The sequence below is a fragment of the Mirounga angustirostris genome, unplaced genomic scaffold, assembly GCF_029215605.1.
Source record: "Mirounga angustirostris isolate CCGP_5_RB_7025 unplaced genomic scaffold, mMirAng1.0.hap1 SCAF_10, whole genome shotgun sequence".
Classification (NCBI taxonomy): domain Eukaryota; kingdom Metazoa; phylum Chordata; class Mammalia; order Carnivora; family Phocidae; genus Mirounga; species Mirounga angustirostris.
In genome coordinates, this window is record NW_026991718.1 from 3331344 (window position 1) to 3351105 (window position 19762).

Below are 19762 nucleotides of genomic sequence, written 5' to 3' on the forward strand. Positions count from 1 at the left end.
AACCCTAAAACAAATCCTCTGAGTGAAGACATTGACTCTTTGTGTTTTTAATATTTCATCCCCTTGAAAGCACAGGGAAAGTACATGAAGTTGAAGCAGGATATCAACACATGGGTTGTTGACCCGAGTGGGGGAGAGTGGAAATTCAAGTCATGGTTCTTGCTTTAATGGATTATAAAATCTTGGGCAATTTGCTATCTCTGAGCATCTGTTTCATGATCTATAAAATGGGGGTATTAATCCTTGCCCTACCTACTTTAGAGGCAAAGACTGGTATTTCAATTCCAAATCTGAAATTAAGGGAATCAAAGCTTCTCCCACACAGACACCACAACCTGCCCCCCAAATGCCCCTTACCTGAATGCCAGACACGGAACAGGGTCTGCTGATAGGTCACTTCAGAGGGGGGAATACAAATCAGAAAGTCCACCTTCTCAAAGGATCCTAAGTCCAAATTTTGAGTGCTGGAATCCGCAATTGAACACACATGGGAGAGGAGCTTCTGAGCCACGGCCAGCTGGAAGGGCCGGATGTGGTGGGGCTCCAGACTGTAACCTGGAACCAGAGCCCCCATAAAGGTGAGATGCAGAGGGCCAACACCCTGGACGTCTGCTAGGGAATCCAGCAGCAGGGCCCTGCCTAGTGCACAGAGTGACCAAAGGGGGATCACACCAACATTTATCAAGTGCCTACTCTGGGCTATGTACATTTCATACTTTTCAGAATTTAATAATAAAAGGATCAACAGTGCTCAGGGAGCACAGAGGCGGTGACCTTCTCTACCTGAAGGGGACAAAGACAGCATCCCAGGGAAGCAGACCCTGAGACAGGACTTTGGAAGAGGCTGCGAGTTCTCTGGAAGAGAGGGAGACCATCGCAGCTCTTCGGGAACTCGGGATACATAACGTATTTCAATGATGCACTGATAAGGTGGAAATCTACACAGAGAAATATGCCATCTCTGGAAAAGTGTACAAGCATCCATTTCAGGGTAGGATGAGACTACTAGTGTTTTAAAGACTAAAATAAAAATTATTTATCAGTCCACTTTGATGCTCAGAAAATGCCCTGCCTTGCTTCCTCATAGCCCCCCTGGCGCCCCCGGGGTGCTGTCTCGTCAGCCCAGATCCTGGCCGTGGAGTCCCCACATCACTCACTCGTGCATGCCGGAGCTCCGCCAACATCCAGGGATGCTGATTTGGTGACAGGGGAGGCAGTAAGTGAGGACGGAATATGGCCTTGATTTTCCTGATGAAATTTGTCCAGCAAAATGTCAATGTCACCCTCTGCCCAAAACAGAGAGAACAACAGAAATGGGTTTTCCATCCCAGTAAAACTCAGCAAACCTCCATGCAACACCTGCGTATGAGGCACTGTCCCGGGACTGGGGTAATGGAAATAGAGAAGACGTGGCCCATCCAGTCGAGGAGCCCATAGCCTAGTATCGAAGGCGATTATGTCAGAGAAAATTGCACTGTGAGGTGGTAGGTGCCAGGACAGAAGGAAGAGCCAGGTGCTGAAGGACAGGAGGAAGGGGTCCGAGCCCATCCTAGAGAAGGAGGGATCAGCAGAAGTTTCTGGGAGGAAATGGGGTGAGGAGCCAGGCAAAGAAGGGAGGAAGGCACAGAATTCACAGCATAGAACACATAGACTCAAGAAATTCAGAGGGGGAGGTAGGGAGCCACAGTGCACAGGGCTGGAGAGGTACAGGAGAACAGGCACAGGACCCTCGTGTGCCCCAAAAACCAGGAACCCCAAGCCCCCCCCCCCACACCTAGAAGAACCCAGTCAGTGCAGGAAGATGGCCAGCCAGAGACCACCACAGAAGGGGTCGTAAATGCTAACACGGAGAATGAAGGGGTCACCCTGCACATCCAAACCAAGGCCGGCCTCAGCAGGTCCTAGGGAACGGGCTCCGAGAGGACCACCCCTCCCACTTGTGAACTTACACCTGTCTCACTACAAGCCTACCTGGACAGAGGGTGCTAAAAAAGGCCCCCAAGGAGTCCACTTTCCCCGTAACCAGCTCATAATTGACTTCTTTCTGGTACTCCGCTGGGGTGAGAAGGCTCTCGGAAAGAATTCGGGCTTGGTATTTTCCTGGAAGACAAACAACTTTCACTGGGCCCCTCCACTTAGAATTAGCACGTGAGCCCCTTGATGGCAGAGTCTGTGCTCACCGCTCTCTTTCTCTTTCTCTCCCTATCCCCAGACAATAGCCTAGTCCCATCCTCTGCCCTGGTCTCCTGATTCCCTACAACGTGGGAGGCACAGAGTGCAGCCACGTGGTCTTGCGGAGCCCCACAGCTGTCCCCAGTGGCAACATCGCCTGCCTCCTCATTTCTCTCAGGCCCCTGCTCCAACGTCACCTCTGTCGATAGGTTCTCCTGACTCCTCTTAATAGCCAGCTTCCCAAATGGGATCCTCCATCCCCTGGCCCTTCCACCCGAGATGTTCTGCGCTGTGTCTGGCGTCTGCCTCCCCCGCCAGAATGTCTGCTCCAGGGAAGCAGGGACCTCGTTGTCTTCGTGCCTGTGTCCCCAGCGCTTAGAACAGCGGCTGCACATAGTAGGGCTTCAATAAGTACTCGTATAATTTATTAGTTAATTGAGTTAATTGACTCATTAATCTACATCATACAAGATCGCTGTTGTTGCTGTTGTGCATTAGCTAGTTCAAGCAACGGAGGGCCACAGTCAGGGAGGGACCAGTCACATCACCAGGTGCATGGAGCCGGGCTTTCCACCCCGTCTGTCCGGGCTCCAGAGCTGCCCAGGCTCTCTAGGGGGAAACGGGGATGCTCACCCTCCACTCGGAGGAGGAACGAATCCTAACTCGGCACGCTAGCCGGCGCGCGCCCCTCGCACCAGGAGGGCACTAACCGCAGTCCCTAACCGACTGCTGCTACAAACCCCAGCACAAGAGGCAAAGTGCGCGGATCTGCAAGGGAAGAGGACACAGCTGCTCTTCCCGCAGCCGCCACGCTCGGGCGCGGGGCTCACCGGTGACCGCGACGCAGGAGTCGATGGCGGGGCTGCGGCAGGCGCGGACGATCACCACGTAGTGGGTCTTGGCGAGCTTGCCCTCGATGAGCAGCCGGAACATCTCCGAGAGGCCCTCGGCCAGGGAGTAGGTGCACTCGATGATGTGCACGCTGTTGTTGCCGGAGCTAGCGGCCAGGCCGGCCAGCCAGGGCAGCTGCGCCGAGCTGACCGGGGCCGCGGCACCGGCCGTGGGCGGGCAGCGCTGCGGCTGCACCTGCTGGGACTGCCGGATCTCGGTCAGGTGCGACTCGCGCCACGAGCGCAGGAAGATCTGCTCCAGGTCCTCCATCAGGGGCACCTGGTCGGCTGCTGGCAACGACAAGACGGCCCGAGAGGCTTCAGCGCCCGCCCACGAACCCGGAGCGCGGGCCTGGGGAGATGCGTGCGGGCGGGCTCGGCTGTAACCCAACACGCGTCACTCGGGCTCCACCGTCTTACAGAGGCCGGGAGGCTGGGACGCGAGCACCGGGAGGGCACGCGAGCAGCCACGCGCTCCCCAGCCTAACCACGCCACAGCTCGTCCTGCCCGTCTCTCAGTCTGGTTTTCAGCGACAGGTTCTAAATCGCTCTAAGGACTGAAGCCTCCGACTTCAGGGCTTGTCTCGTTCCCCGCCCCTGTGCGCAGAGCCGGGTGTCACGCTGTCTGCGGTCTCCGGAACCAGCACTGTCGCTGGGCACACCGGGTCCCTTCGAGCGATTCACCGCCACTTACTCAGCAGTGTCTCCACTGTTGATCCTTCTATTGCTTCCAAATAACCACTCTGCTATAAAATACCTCCACAACACACATCTTCAGGGATGGACCCTACTAACTTCCTAAATTCTCAAAACCGGGCTTCTAGAGCCAGCTAGTACACATGATCGGGCTCTTTCCAGGTGGTCCAAGTGTGCCAACCCACCGTGATGTTAAGGGCGGTGAGGACACTGGGTTTACTGCACCCTTAGATCCACTCGATACCATCGCTGGTGTTAATTTCACTGAAAAACATTACTTGATTTGTTCCTTTGTGCCTCTCAGATGCCTAGTGAGACTGAATACTTTAGCATTTCTTTCCTATAGACATTTTCTGGTGCATTTGTCCAAATTTTGTACCTGGGTGAGCTGGAGGAAAGAGCACCCCACTTCAATTCAGAAGACGTGCTCCCTCCCAGCTCTACCCAGCACCAGCTCAGACCGAGAGCTAGCTATCCTAGGATACTGGTTCCTGACCTGAACGACGGGGATCACACCACCCCCTCATCTGGCTAAGCCATGATTTTATTAGATTAGCTGTTAGACCTCCCATCTCTAAAATCTTGCCCCTGAGCCCACACCCCCTTGTGGAATCACTGTCACCAAGCAAAGCTCTTGGGAGAGTTGTCTACCCTCACCACGCCTGTTTCCTCACCTCCTGTCTCCAACCCCCCACAGCACACGCACAGCTTCTGTCCCCATACTCCTCGTACACACTCATCATCAGGGGGGCCAATCGCTTCCAGACACCCAAACCCAATGGCCAATAATGAGCCCTCACTCCGCTCCTGGCCTCACTGACTCAGGGGGCTGGTCCCTCTCCTGAAATGCTTTCACGGGATTCTGCGTCCGTGTCTACTGTTCCTTCAACACGTGCTGAGAGCCAACTTTGCATGGCTGGTACTGCTGGACACACAGACGAGAACGAAATCAACCATCCTGATCTCACAGCACTTACATCCTAAGTGGGGGACATGCACCTACAGTAAACAAATACACATGGCATGTAATTTCTGGGGGTGCTAGTGCTCTAAACACAAGATAAACAGTAGACAGAGCCATGGGGGCCTGGGGAGGGGGCGCTGTCTTAGATACGGTGACGAGAAGGCCTCTCTAGATGACATACGAACCAAAACTCGGAGGCCATGAAGCAGTAGTCGTGCAAATGTCCTGGGCAGGCGCGTTTCTCGGCAAAGGAACAGCCAGAGCAGGGGAAACTGGTATGCCTGGGGGGACAGCAGGGCTGGAGGGACTGCGGGAGGCAGGCCGGTCACGTGGCCCCTGGAACCAGCGTGGGTTGAGTGTGTGATAGGAAAGCTCGGCAGGCTCCAGCAGAGAACAGATACGATCAGACTCACAATTGTAACAGACGTGATAAGAGCAGCTCCCTGGCAAGGAAGGCCTGATGGGGACGGTGGACAAGGGTGGGTCTGGGACGAAGCAGGGCTTACTGATGCATGAACTGTGGATCATGAGGAAGAGCAAGACACACGCCATGTTCTCCCAGAATCCTGACCATTCCAGGCAACATTCTCAAGGTTCTGCCCAACCGCGTGCCTCCCCAGCTCTTCAGCCACCTCCTCCTCCAGATCTCTGACTGCTGGGGTGCCCCGAAGCTCAAACATCGGCACCTTTCTCCCAGGGGCTCTTTTCCAGTCTCCCAGCTTCAGTGCAGATCATCACTGGGCCAGTGTTCCCCAAACTGACACCTGTAGCTGTACCTTCTCCCTGGGGCTCAAGTCCTGTCCAGCCAAATCCTGCAACTCGCCCCTCGGCAGCCTCACAGGCATCTCAAACTCGAAATGCCTGTTCACCCTCTGGCTCCACCATCCACCTGGGGACTCAGGGCAGAACCCAGGCTGCACCGTTCCTTCCCTTCCCTCAGACAGACGGCCTACCGCCCTTACAGCTTCAGAAAAGAATCCAGCACCACCCTCCCGTGACCCTTAGTGGTCAAAGCCACCTCCCACTTCCACTGGGACAACACAGCCCCTGCACCACCCAGCCCCACGCAGCAGCCGCTGTGGTCTTCTGGAAGTGAAGGTCAGATCATATGCATTCCAGAGGTGCTGCAGATTGAACTGTGTTCCCCCTCCCCAATTCCTATGTGGATGCCATAACCCTCATTGTGACTGTCTTTGGAGATAAGGCCTTTAAAGAAGGACTGACGTTAAGTGAGGTCATAGGGTGAGGCCCTGGTCCAGTGGGACCGGTGGTGGTATGAATAGAGACACCGGAACCCTCTGAACCTCTCCCCACGCTCATGTGCCCAGGAAGGGCCCAGGGGCACACAGAGGAGGTGCCGTCTGCAAGCCAGGAAGGGAAGCCTCCCCAGAACCCGACCGTCTGGCACCCTGAATGTTGGGCATCCAGCCTCCAGACCCTGAAGCATAAATGTCTGCCGTTTAAGCCCCCAGGCTGAGGCACTCTGCTAGGGCAGCCAGAGCTGACGGACGCGGAGCTGTCTGTCAGTGTGTCTAAAGTGCAAACTCTTGGCCGTACCCCGAGGCCCTGCCCCTCCGCCGGCACCCCCTCCCCCACTGTGCTACAGCCACCAGGCCTGGCCCGCAGCCCTCACGGGCCTCTCCCTCGCCTCCCCCACCTCCTCACGGGTCCCTCTGGGCCCCCTTCCCCCTCGGGCCCCTTGAACACCATCTCGTCACAGAGGCCTTTCTCCGTGACGCTGAGCCAATCCCCCCACACACACAGCTCCCTCTCCCTGCTCACACACTCTGCCTGTTTACGGCTCCTCTCCCACTAGAATATACTCTCTTGAGGGCAGAGCCTTTGTTTTATTCCCTGATCCCTCTGCGCATCTGAATTGGCAGGTGCATGGTTTTTGGATTATCTCCAGAGGTTCTGACCCACTTTAAGCCCTGCCCAGGCCCTCCGGGCGCTGACCTGACTGCAGCATCAGCACGTTCCCCGGGCTTCCATCCCCACGGGCCCCGTGGCTTCACAAGGGCTCCGGGTGACAGGCCACGATCAGCTTCTGCATTTCCCACTCCGCTGATTAGCGTACCAGCGACTCCCGCGCAATGGGAGGGAGACTCACCCAGCTGCACGAGATAGTAGACGGTGAGCAGGAGTTGTGTCTCCTCTGAGATGGGCTGTATGGTGGAGGCCCCATACTGCTCATATGCCCGAGAGATGGACTGCGAGTTCTGGTAGCATGCGTACAGGAGGGGGCTCACGACCACATCGTTCAGGTTCCCGCAGAGGTAAGGGAAGTTCCCGTGGCCTGCAGAAGGAGAAGCCGCGTCCGCTCGACAGCTGGCAGTGGGCACAGCATGTGGCATCTCCAAACACAAGGGGGCCAAAGCGTGTAGGCCAGATGCCGCTGGGGTAACTCTCGTGCCCCGTTTTGGGGAGACCTCGGACTTCCGGCCCTTGCTGAGCTGGCGCAGCGGCTCGGATAACGGACCAGGGCTGTGGCATATGTTCACTGCCTTATCTCACACGTGAGCGGCCCAGAGGGACAGGCCTGTGGCGGAAGCGTCACCCCGGGCCGCTCCTCAGCACGGACAACAGAACGCTTCATGGAAGCAGCACCTTCTGGCTCTCTGCTGACTGCCTGCCAACCAGCCACCCCCCACCGCCCCGACTCCCCGACGTGGGATGCTGATTCCCATCCTCCCGGGGCTCTTGAGCAAGCTGGGTTAGGAAAATAAATCACTGTACAGGCCAGAGGCTCCAGGCCCTGACAGAACTTGACCAACACTTTAGCGCACGTTATAGATTCATTCTGATGACAACCCCCAGAGGCGGAAGAGCCCGGCTGGGTTGGACTCTCCTCCGCACTGTGCACCAGCTGGGGGGGGGGGGGGGCCCTGGGCAGGAAGTCTGACATCGCTAAGCCTCAGTCTCCACATCTGTACAATGGGGTGAACACACGCAGTCCCCGTGGGGCTGCTGAGATGATCAGATGTGCTAAATGCGTGTGTGCTGTCCTGAACTCAGGCGGTCTACACTTACGCACCAAACACACACTTATTGAACGCCCGCTGTATGCTACGTGCGGGCATCGTGCTTGGCTCCAGGGAGAATCTGATGACTGAGACAGTTCACACCCTCAAGGAATTGCTTCTCAAACCTGCGGGTGCATGAGGATCCCCTGAAAGGCAGCCTAAGACACAGAGTGCTGGACCCTACCATACAGCTTAGGATTCAGGAATGGGGCCTGACTGTGATTCTGGGATGCTCCTGGGAGTTCACGCCTCTAATAGGTCCTGGCGGGGGGGGGGGGGGGGGGGCTGGTTCTCTGGACCAGGGACCACAAAGGGGGTGCCACTGCTCACCAACATTATGATTCAAGCTGTATGGGGGCCCAGGTGAAAAAGAAACTAAGGCAGTCTCACAGAGAAGGCACGGGGGTGGATCTTAAAGCACAGGTGGGGTTTGGGCATGTGGTGGGTGGGGGCGGGAGGGGAGAGCCAGGGAGGCAAGGATGTTACAAAGAGCTCATGGCTCAAACAGAGCAGTTGCGCCAGGAAGTGCAGTGAACTTGAGGAACAAGGAGGATGGTCTCCATCTGAGGTCGTTAGCCATTAGACACAGGTCTGCTGGAGCCTCACCCCGACTTTCCTGGGGCTTCTGGCTCGGGGGAGGTGCAGGTGCAGGTCCTGCCCATATCACCGTGCTCTGTTTTCCCATCACTGTGTTCTCAGGGCCTACCACGTACAGGAGATGGCCATGCGAAGAACATAGGTAATGCTGCTGCATGCTGACCTCCACCTTAATCAGCTAATAGGGCCCAATGGGATATTGGCCCTGTCTCATGCCCAGTCCAAAACCCAGATTTGCACCCTTATTCCTAAATACCCTGTCCACTTTTGGTTTTTTAGGAAAAAGGAGTGCCTCTGTTAGTTCTTAACTGCCTGTAAGATCTCTCTCCCACTCTCCCACCACCCTCTCTCCTCTCTTCCTACAAATACGATACCAAATACAGTATTAACTTAATTAAGGATCGGAATGCACGCGTGTGTGTTATCATAGGCCAGCATGAGGGACCAGCGAAACCATCATCAAACAAGTCCCACCCAAGCTTCACATTTCAAGATCTCCTGCTTCACTGGAGAGGGACTTCCTTAGCTGAGCAAAACATCTACCTCCACGCAGCATACGATGGACGCCAACTGTCACAAAACAGATCGAATCTAGTTTTCTTTTATGCTTCCACAGGGTGAACATAGACATTCCTTTCCCAAAGTCAGATTTCATAGTCAAAATATACCAGTGGCCCAGGGTGACAACAGGACCATCCGCCCGACCAGGGGTCCTTGAAGCAGGGGGCTGATGGATCCATCTCCGATCCCTGGTGCTTCGTACTGGGCCTGTTCATGGGGCAGCAGCTCATGAGGTTGAATGAATGAACGCGTGAATGAACGAACAGATGGACATCGTGGAACCGAATCATTTCTCCCGGGCTCGTTGTGGAAAACCGTGACCAGCTCTAGAACTCTCGGCATCTGATCAGGGGCTACGCTAGTGACTGGTCTGCTTTGTTCTTTCATTGCCCTGGGCGGGGTCTTAGAGCTTTCTCAGGAGGACACCCCTGGCCTCAGCCTGTTGCCTATTCCTTGCGGACTCCTCCAGGCTCCCCGACCTCCACCACTTGTCCCACTGCTATACTTGCCTTTAAATATCACCGGCTTGGCCTTGCATATTTTCAGCAAGTTGTCAGGAACGGACACCGGCTCTCCGGAGGCCATGACAGGAAACGTGACCGAAGCTGGTCCCACCAAGCCAACCTGGGGCACGCAGGACATGCTTGCACTCTCTAGAAACACGCCAAGAATGTTAGGAAGATGCGTGGGACGGGCCTCCCTCTCTGGCAGACCCGACGTCAGGCCGGCCTGCACATCTGCTGCAGCCTGATGTTTACTCCTACTTAGGGGAACACCTGAGTCCTGGAATCACAGATTCCTGAGGTCAAAGCATCTTTAAGGTCGCTTGATCCAACCTTCCCCACCAAACATCAGTCTCCTCTTCAATCTCTCTGCCACGTGACAGGCAAGCCCCTTTTAAATTTCTTCAGGGTCAAGGAGCTAGCTTACTGCTGTACAAGGACCCTGGGCTCTGCTGTGCAGCTCCAACATATGAGAGACCCTTCGGTCATACCCAAGTCTGCCCCCTAGAACATCCTCGCCAATTCACACAAATTCACACGGTGTGCACGTGCACACGCCCACCCCGGGCCTCAGCACCAGCACCACCACCAGCCCCCGAGTCTTGGATTTTTGGCAAGGTCGCTGTCACTTACCATACTTAGCTCTGTTCCCACCACCCTGGGAGTAGCCACCATCTGCAGCTGATGGAGATTCTGGAGACCACCCTTTGTGGCGTTTTTTGGGGGGCCCGGAGTTTGATAAGATACCTAGACAACATTCAGAGTACAGATTAGGCTGTCACTAAGGACGAGTTTCAAAACATTCCCCTGATTTGGAGAACACCTGCAATTTTTAAACATCAGAGCTTTACAATGGTTCTTAGCTGTTTTAGTGAAGCATCTGGGCGTGAGGAAACATCCTGTCCCTTTCAGTAAACATTTCATTCCAAACCACCCAAGTGCTGAGCATTATCTCTGAGCCTCGGCACCCTATTCTTTAAAATGGGATCATAAACCTGACCGTGAAAGGTGGTTTGATAAAGACTAAAGAGCATGCACATAAAGCACAGAGTCTGGGCCCACTGACTGGCAGCCCCCAAGATCACATCCTCCTCCTGGTCCTCCTCTGAACATTCCAGTAAGAGGATGCGTTTCTGCAAACCAACCACTGAATCCACCATCACAGCTTCACCACTGGGGGGCAGTACTGCTCCATCTGTGCTCGACTCCCACCCTAGCCTTGACCGCTAGCCTCAGACCAAAAAAATCAAGGGGAACAGAAGCTGGTGCTCGGTGCTCGCTGCTGCTGTCGAGTCATTTCTGCCCACTCTAGATAACAGCATGTGCGTGACTCGTGCTTGATGTTCAAAACATCAAGGATCGGTTACCATATTTTTTTTATCAATCCGACAAAATTTCCCCGACGTTTAGAGCTATACGTTCAACTATGACTGCATGATAAACTCACCTGGGAAAGCTTTAAATCTCTCCGTGCATGGACGCAAGCCTATCTATCCCAAGTAGACCAAAACCCAGCACCTGGGGGAGCCCGGGCATCGTGAGGGCCCCGAGCTCCCTGGTGACTCTAACTCACAACCGGGGTTGAAAACCATAGTTTAGAGCAACGTTTCTGTAAATGTGGTCTGAGAAGGAGCTGGACGGAAGCAGCAGAGGCTCATTAAAACTGCCCGCTCCTGGGCCCTGCCTTGACCTATAGAACCGGATCTCTGGAAACAAGAGGGAGAAAACTGCCACTACTCCTGGGCGCCCTGGCTATGCCTGAGTGCTCTGCGGTTTGAGGGTTATTGCTCTAGAGTCTCTTCAAGGTAATAAAGTTATTCTCACCTCTTCCTTAGACTGATCAGAAAAGAATAAAGTGAATAAAAAGTTAAAATACAAGGTATTTTGTTTACACAGAGCTTTCAAGCAGGTGGGCTCCGTCGACCACCCCCCATCGGCAATGCGGGAGGCAGCTACGATCACGGCCGTTCTGTTCAGACCACAGCTTCTACTGCCCGAACATCCATCCTCCAGTGCCAACAGAAGCCCTCCCACAGGCATGAAGATGCCAGCGCCCCGAAAACCACATTAAACTACCAAGGAGGCGCTGGGCCTCGACACTAAGGACGGAAGGTCTACACATATTTTCCCCTTTGGGACACAAGTTCTAGCCGCCCCTAGTGTGGACTCAGCTCATCAACTCTGCCAAAGTGACAGCCCCAGGAGCTGTCCCTGCGCTCCCAATGTGGACCATTTCTCGCGGTGGCTCCCGGTACTGGGGAGGGGGTCACTACTTGGCACTCTGGGTGAGCAGTTCTTCATTATGCAGACCACTCACTGCAGGACACGGAGCACCCGGACCCCCAGTGTTGGGACCACCAAGGAAGGATCCTGGGCACCTGCTAACAGCCCCCACCAGGGGGCAGTACCTCTCCGCTGAGAACCACTGAGCCACAGCCCTCAAGCCCATATTCAAGACCTCTTGTAGTTTCAGAAACAGTTTCTTAAACCTGATTTCCTCTCTCCCCAGAGCGGGCGGGAAGGCCCAGGACCTGTGACATTTTGGCTATGCTGTTAAAACAACTCCATTCAGTCAGCATCCACGGCAGCCGGGCGCCAAGGGCCCCGAGATGGGGAGGACACCGACGCTGCTCTCGGGAACTTCACTACCTGCAGGATACACATGGCCGGGCAAGGGAGACAGACACCTGGGGCATCCCAGAGAGGGAGGGAGCCCTCCTGCAGGAGGGGACACCTGAGCTACGTCCTGAAAGGCACGGTTAGCTGCGGTTAGTCGCGGGGTGGGGAGAATGCTTAGAGATCATGATGTATGGCCAGGGGGTAGAGACAGGACGGGGAGGGCACTGAACCCTCCCACACAGCCCGAGTGTGGAGGTCTTGAGCAGAAACAGCAGGGAATGAATGAGGGTCTACAGGTTGGTTGGGGCCAGATTCCAGCAGGGCTGGAGTGCTGCTAGGGACCTGGGGGCTTTCTCCTTCCCACACCGCTCCTCATTCACCAGAGCAAGGCCCTCGTCCCCTGCTGCTTGGGTGAAGGTTGGGCAGGGCAGGTGTCACAGGTCAGGTCTGCCGTCACAGTCCCAGAGGCTTGGTCCTTGGCCACCCTAAATTCAGCACCTCACAGTCACAGGAAGAAAAGTGGGGGCCTGCCTGGGGCTCCTTCTGCAGGAGGAGGGACAAAGGCTTGACCTTGGATTCCATGCTGGTTAGGACTGGGGAGTCTCAGGTCCAATTCAGAAAAGACACTGGTCCTTCAACTAAGAGGGAGACTCCCACCAGGCCACGTAACGGAAGCAGGGCGAGCCTGGGCTGCCTCTCTGGGCCTCACGTTCCTCTCCTACCAGAGTGTGGGGCTGGACAGTTGCTACGGGCACTGCCAGTGGATAGTCTTGGATCCCCAAATCCACTTAGCTGTGTGCATGGAGGAGGAGAGAGGGAAGCCTGGCTCACTAAACGGCTCCCGCGAGCATGGAGGGGCAAGCACAGAGCCCAGAGTCAGACTCCATGGCCCCAGCTCTAGCAGAAGGTCTGCTTAACCCCTTCGTTCACCTCCTCATCCTCTCCCACGCTCCCTCCCTTACCATCTCGCTTGCTTCCCCAACTGTAAGTAGTAGCTCAGCTGTCCTCCTCCAGGAAGCCCTCCAGAGGTGCCCTGAATTTCCATACAGCCCCTCATCTGACCCTCTCAGCTGCCCTAAGAGCACAATTCTTATCTCCAGATGAGGCAACGATTTGTCAGAATGCTTGTCCAAGATCCCCCAACTAATAAGAGACATGGTTGAGTTTCGATTTCACATGTATCTGATTTGGGAGCCCACATTCTTCCCTTGACACCACGCTGCCCCCTATTTCTCCAGAACTCTACAGCCCTCCTGATGCGTAGCCCACAGGCGACCGGCCGCCCATGCTTCCTGGCGTACACCCATCACCCAAGTCGGTGGCCGAAGCTGCGGTCCCACCCAGCACTGGGGCCTGGATGGCCTCCAAGACTCGGGAGGCACCTGCTGGCTGGTCCTGACTCGCCCTCTGTGCCACACCAACTCCAGGAGGCGCCATGGCCCCAGCACGGTGGCTCCCGCAACCCCCACAACAGCCTGGCCCGGAGGAAAACGCGACCCCCCTGGACAGGCAATGGCACCTAGCGCCGAGGGCCGCGGCATGGCCGACAGGTCGTTCTTCACCAGCTGTTGGTGCTTCGGGGAATCTCTGCCGTTGAGAACAGCTGGACCCACGGCTGCCGTTAGCGAGGGGTGCTCAGAGGCTGGTCCTGGCAGCAGAGAGAGAGAAGGGGGGGCGCAAAGTCAGTTCACAGGACGCTCCGTGAGCCCAGCTAGCAGGAAATTACTTTTCTTCCATTTTTATAAACGTGCTTTACGCCAAGAAGTGATTCTGCCTGCTGAGAACACACAAACACACGCACACACACTCCTGTTCCAATGAGCACGGCCTGGGTGAAAGCAGGACCAGGGAGACCTGAGGAGCCAGGGGGGCCCCTGAATCCCAGGGGTGCACGCAAGGCTCTTCCGCCTTCCTCCCCCTCACCCTCCCAGCTCAGGCTTGTACCGAACATGCTCAGGAAACCTGTCAGGCTTGTAGTCACCCAGCTCCAGGCTGCTCACGGGGCCTGGGGCTCCCCGGGCCTGAGGATAATGCTGGGGGAAGCTGGGGGTACTGCTCTTCTGAGCAGTAAGACTCTCACTGCACTGCTTAAATGCCCACGTCAGCCAGAATGGTCTAGAAGGCACTCCAGAGTCGGGGGTAGCACAAAACGTTTCCTGTGGGTGAGGTGGCAGTGATGAGGGGGTTCAGAGCATGGTTCTGAAGCCAGCTGCCCTGTGAATCATGCTGATCAGACCACACCACCACCAAGGGGATCACTGTCCGTAGCCAACAGGACCGAAGGACATCTTTCCAAATGAAAAACAAAGCACGCTGTGCCGGAAACTACTACAAATTCAAGATGAAACACAAAGGCACTTTGGGAAAGAAGACAAAGCACGCCTCTTATTTATCTTGAAGAATGTGTGGCTGCCTCATCGAGCCGCCATGCCGGGGACACACCGGGGACATGCGGGGGACACGCCAGGCCCACGGATCCAGCACCTCTGGCACTTCGCCGCCCACCACTCACCTGCAGGCTGGGCTCCCATTGGGATGCTCGGCGTCGGTCCAGGAACGGGCTCACTGGAGAAGGCAGCCAGAGGCCCAGAGCTCTCCGCGGGCGGGAAGAGGGAACTCGAGCAAGTACTGGCCAAGGTCTGCCGGCTTCTGAACTCTAAGGGGGCAAGATGCACGGGTGAAAACCAATTCCCCACCGGTTCTGAAATGCTTTCTAGACTGGAGTTTGTCCCACAAGAGAGCTAGATACCTAGATAACTCAAGTGGTGCCAACACCTTCCTAGCTTTGCTTCAGGGGGAGGCAGGGGTGCTCCATGCCAAGGCCAGGGGAATCTGTCTGGGGGACAGCTCTGATTATCAGGAGTGGGAGGCATCGTGAGCATTTGAGATGACACAAATGAGTCACCCCATCGCTGCCCTTCAAGTCCAAGGAAAGAACAGACTATTACTCAGAAGGAGAGGAAAAGCCAACACCCGGCTCCCCCCCACTCCATCCTGAAAGTCACCCTCTGCCGGAAAGATGGACCCCAGCAGTGTGGTGCATCTAGCTGATGAGGAACTTGGTCACAGCAAGCGATCACAGATCACAGACTCTTATCTGGTCCCACAGTGGAAGAACCACTGCCTCCCAGGACCTAGAAAATGACTGACACACAGCAGGAGCTCAAGAAATACTTATCAAGTGATGTTAAGAAGACGAGAGGGGTGGGGAGGAACGCCCAGAGCCAGCTCCTCCTGAAGCCCTTCCTTCTCTTCACAGCAGTTGGCTGGGGGAGGCCAGGCGACCAGAAGTAAGCCAACGCAGACAAGTGAGGGACAAAAGGTTCTCGCAGAGACCCCTCCTGGGACATGTCCCTCCACAACTGGGTGAGGGGGGGTATCTCAGGGACCAGGGACCACCTATGGTTGGGCCTCTGAAAATCCATCCCCCCCACCACCGCCCTCTTCCCTCCATAGATGACTTAGCCATGGGTGATACGGGGAGACAGGAGGGAGGAGAGAAGCCCAAGAACTGGGCTGACCTTTGGCCTGCAATCATGCCTGCAGAGCAGTCTCTCCTCAAAGTCCTACTGCCTGGCACCTGGGCCCGCTTGGAAGACCCCCACCCCTACCCCCTGGTTCACCCACCCAACCTTGCTCAAAGCCCAAGCGCTCACCTGAGCCTTTCCAACAAATGAGAGGTCCTTTGGTGAGAGTCCCTTGTGCATTGCGGACCAGGTAATACTTCAGGTGTTTCTGCTTCTTGGGCTGAGTGGTCAACTTAAGATTTATGTGATTAGAAAATTCTGTGAAGTAACAGAAGCCTTTCTTTCCACAGCCAACACAATTCCCAGAGAAACCTGGGGGAGGAAACAAACCATGAATGTCTCCAACTTACCTTCAATATCCTCTTCAAATAATACAGACCTCATGGAGGGGCGCCTGGGTGGCTCAGACGGTTAAGCGTCTGCCTTCGGCTCAGGTCATGATCCCAGGGTCCTGGGATCGAGCCACACATCGGGCTCCCTGCTGAGCAGGGAGTCTGCTTCTCCCTCTCCCCCTGCTTGTACACTCTGTCCCTCTGTCGAAAATAAATAAAATCTTAAAAAAAAAAAAAAAAAAGGAAACTCTTATCCTCATTCTGTGCCACCAACCAGAAAATTCCACAAGGCAAATGTCCCTGGCACCTTATGCTGGGCCAGGGGTCAGTATGACCTCGACTCAAACAGAAGAAGGACCAAGAAGACTTAGTCATGGACAACTCCCGCCCCCGCCCCGCCCCACCCCAGCAAGCATGGAAGACTGAACTTGCTCCAGGGGCAGATTTTAAAGCCTGTTACACAGAGCAAACTTTACAAGACAAGAACTGTCGTGTTCAACTGTCCACACTGATCAAGTACCTGTAACAAGGTGGTACGTCCCTATCTCCAGTCACAGAATCTCGACCCTAGGATACACTGAGAGACCTCCTGGGAGCCCCAGATCACACCCCGATCCCATGAGTTGCTGAAAAGAAATGAGGAGCTCCACGGTGCAGCCAGAATGGCGGCAAGGGAATGCTGGGGGCCCGGCAGCCAAGGGAGCAGAGACCATCTGCAAGAGCTTGGCCGTCACCGTGCCGGAGTCCCGCTGCTGAGGCCCGAATGGGCCTTCCTGGGGAGGGACTGAGGTTCCCACCAGCTGTGAGGCTCCAGAAAGGCTGCCCCATGACAAAACTACCTCCTATGAACAGTTAAAATCCAGAGAGTACGCATGAAAAGAGCTTTATGAACTATCAAGTCCAATCAAACCATCCTCAGAACCGCTGGCTCACAGAGGAGAAACGGGCTGATTTGCCTTCCCCCCCTACAGCTGCTGGTGTTCACACCCACCATCTCAAGAAAGCCTTCCTTAAGACCTCGCTTCGCCCACTGGTGCGTCTGGTTTCTATGGTACAAAGTCCTTTGGTAGGGGAGCCCCTGAAGCTGAGACTAATCTATTTTGTCATATTCAGGGACTGCAAGTTTACAAAGGTCACTCTGACTTTGCCCAGGAGGGCCATATGGCCATGTGCACAAACTCTGCTTTTTTAAACAGGGTATTCCTGAGGCCTCTGGCTAACGTTCAAAATAACATGTTAGTGAAGGTTCACCACATCTCCACGGGGAAACGAGACATCTACGTTACAGAAACTTACTGGATTTTCTGATCCCTTTTACTCTAAGCAAATTTAATATTCCTTCAAAGGCCTTAGAAAGAAGGACAAGTCTCTTGGTCGAGCCACGGGATGGGTACAGGTTGGTTGAAACCTTCCAGAATCCATTCTCTGTGCACCAGAGCAAAGAGACAAGGCACCAAGAAATGTCAAACACCGTGCTCTCCATTTACTTGTTTTTAAGGGGACAGGAAGGGAATGAACGTGCACAGAGAACCAGGGACGTTCTGGTCATCTGCTGTCCTCTAGACAGGTCACTCAGCTTTACTGGCATAACAACTAGTCAGTCGGGACAGCACAACCTTCTTTGGGGAAGCCTGAGAACCAGAGAGGTTATGTAAGAGTCCAAAGTGGATGCAGACAGTGTGTCGCTCCATTCTAGCACGAGAACGGAGTGTAGACCCACAGACATGACGTCCAAGGCCACCCCGAATCCTACCCAACCCCCACCTCCAGCTTCCACTCCTGTTCCCCACTCTGCTCTGCCAAATCACCAACTGGACCCCCTGCCCACTCCCACCACCCTCCTGCCTCCAGGCTCATGCTCCTTCCTACAGAAGCCCCACCTGTGTGTGTTCCACTGTCACCCAATGCCCAACTCAAATGTCGACTTCTTCAGAGCTTTCCTTGACCCAAAGGGCTGAAGCTTGCTGTTCTCAACCTCCTAATGCTCTTTATACTGCTCAGAAGACCATGGTAACTTCTTCTTTTGTGTTTATCGAAATTCACGTCTTTTTCCCCCATAACTATCCCTGTGCCCCAAAGCACCGGCATCATGGTGTGAGTGGACGTAGCTGCAGGCTGTGTGTGTACATGTACATTTATGTGCACAGACTAGCATCCAGCACACAGTAGACAGTCAGTAAATATCGGGAGGGAAGGCAGGAGAAACAACGTAACGATCCATGTGAACACTTTAGGATTTCTGCATATTCTTTGAAATAATAACCTACTGTTTTTTATTTATGCCTTTGTCTCCAACCTGGATGCCTTATGATATGCACAGCTCAACTGCCATCAAAGAATGAGGCCCCAAGAAATCTTCCAACACCAAGTGTTGAAAAGATGGGTGGACAAGAATGACTGCAAGGCTGTGGGATGCCAGGAGCGCCGTGCCAAGGCCAGCATGGGCATCCAGAAGCAGCTACACGGATGTCAGGCCCTGGTTCCATGAGTAACGTGGGCTGTGGAACCTCAGCTCCCTTTCAGACGCAGGGCTGGGAAACACAGACCATCAGGAACCCCTCCTTGTGGTTCAGAAGGGGCAACTGGGTCCAGCAAATATTTAGGGAGGCAGCAAGCAAAGTGTTCTCCTGCTTTGGCAACAATTTCTGGCCAGGAGAATAGACTGCTCTTCGGAGAGGTGATCTGGGACCACGGAAGGGGCTGATCAAGAAAACCGCAGGACGGCTTCCCAACCAGTCCCAGGAGACCGGGGAAATGGCTGAAATCACCCCAGCTGAACACATGAGGTAATTCTAATTTTTCACGACATTGTCTGCAAGGCAATAAAAGTTTTCACAAGGATGCATAAAATGAGCCATTCTCTTTGGAAATCTGCCTCAGGACTGGGGAGTTGATAATCTCTTGAGAAGACAGCATGGGATGCAGCCCGAATCCTCAGACTCCCAGGCACAAACATCCAGAGTCAAGAGACACGGTTCCTTCGATGTCCTACAGCACAAGAGACTGTCCATAACATCGAGTCTCTCATGACCACACACGGTGGCACCATCGCTGCCCCCACAGGTCCCCGTCTAGCCGGGCTTGTCTGCCCAGATGGCACCTGCTGTGTGTGCACACGGAGCCAGGCTCTCCCTTCTGTGGGAAGACCTCCTGGCAAGGCAGGGCTCATCGGGGCCTGGCAGGCGAGGTTGGACCTCAAGAGGGGCTCCGAGCTCTATTTAAGGATGGAGCCTTCATAGGTGGGCACATGCCACACCCGAGCAGCAGGCAAAGCCTTAAGGGCCGAGTCGGGGTTCAGATGAGACAGGAACAGAATGGGGACGATGGGCACGGAAAGATGGCCTAATGCTGACGGTACATTAGCAGGCTTGGAACATAACCAAGACCCCGGGATTCTCTAGAATCCTACAATAAAGCTCAGAACTACTTCCCCAGCCTCTAGTTCTCCCTTGGGAAGGGGGGTGGGGAAAGAAATCAGTTGCTCATGAGCTCCAAGAGATCATTCTAAAATGCAAGTTAAAACTTGCAAAAATGCAAGTTAGAAACTGTTAAGGGAAAACTAGGAAGGAGGGGCTTATACAAGAAGAGAAAATTATCGACAGGTCAACCAAATGCTTTGGGAGAGTCTTGTTTGGATTTTGATTCAAACAAACCAACTGTAAAAACAAACAAAAACTATAAGACAAAATTTGAACACACTGGATATCTGATGTTATAGAATGATTGTTACATGTTTTAGATATGATAATGGTACAGGATTTCTAACAAAAAGCCCTTACTTTTTAGAGATACACACTGAAATGCTTACAGATGAAATGACAGGTCCGGGATTTGCTTCCAAATAATTCAGAACGTAGAGAAGGGAGAGTTAGGAGTGA

The 19762-nt window shown here is 54.5% G+C and overlaps 1 protein-coding gene across 1 annotated transcript in view; it reads right to left on the reverse strand.

Moving 5' to 3' along the window:
* The window catches only part of GREB1 (growth regulating estrogen receptor binding 1), a 71425-nt gene that overhangs the window by 41437 nt on the left and 10226 nt on the right, over positions 1-19762 (reverse strand). The window contains exons 4-13 of the mRNA XM_045884108.2: positions 15682-15864; positions 14538-14681; positions 13545-13673; positions 10040-10153; positions 9413-9556; positions 6833-7018; positions 3003-3353; positions 1972-2100; positions 1158-1286; positions 358-555 (exon numbers count right to left, since the gene is read on the reverse strand). Coding sequence (XP_045740064.1) covers positions 358-555; positions 1158-1286; positions 1972-2100; positions 3003-3353; positions 6833-7018; positions 9413-9556; positions 10040-10153; positions 13545-13673; positions 14538-14681; positions 15682-15864 — 1707 coding nt within the window. The remainder of the gene's footprint in view (positions 1-357; positions 556-1157; positions 1287-1971; positions 2101-3002; positions 3354-6832; positions 7019-9412; positions 9557-10039; positions 10154-13544; positions 13674-14537; positions 14682-15681; positions 15865-19762) is intronic.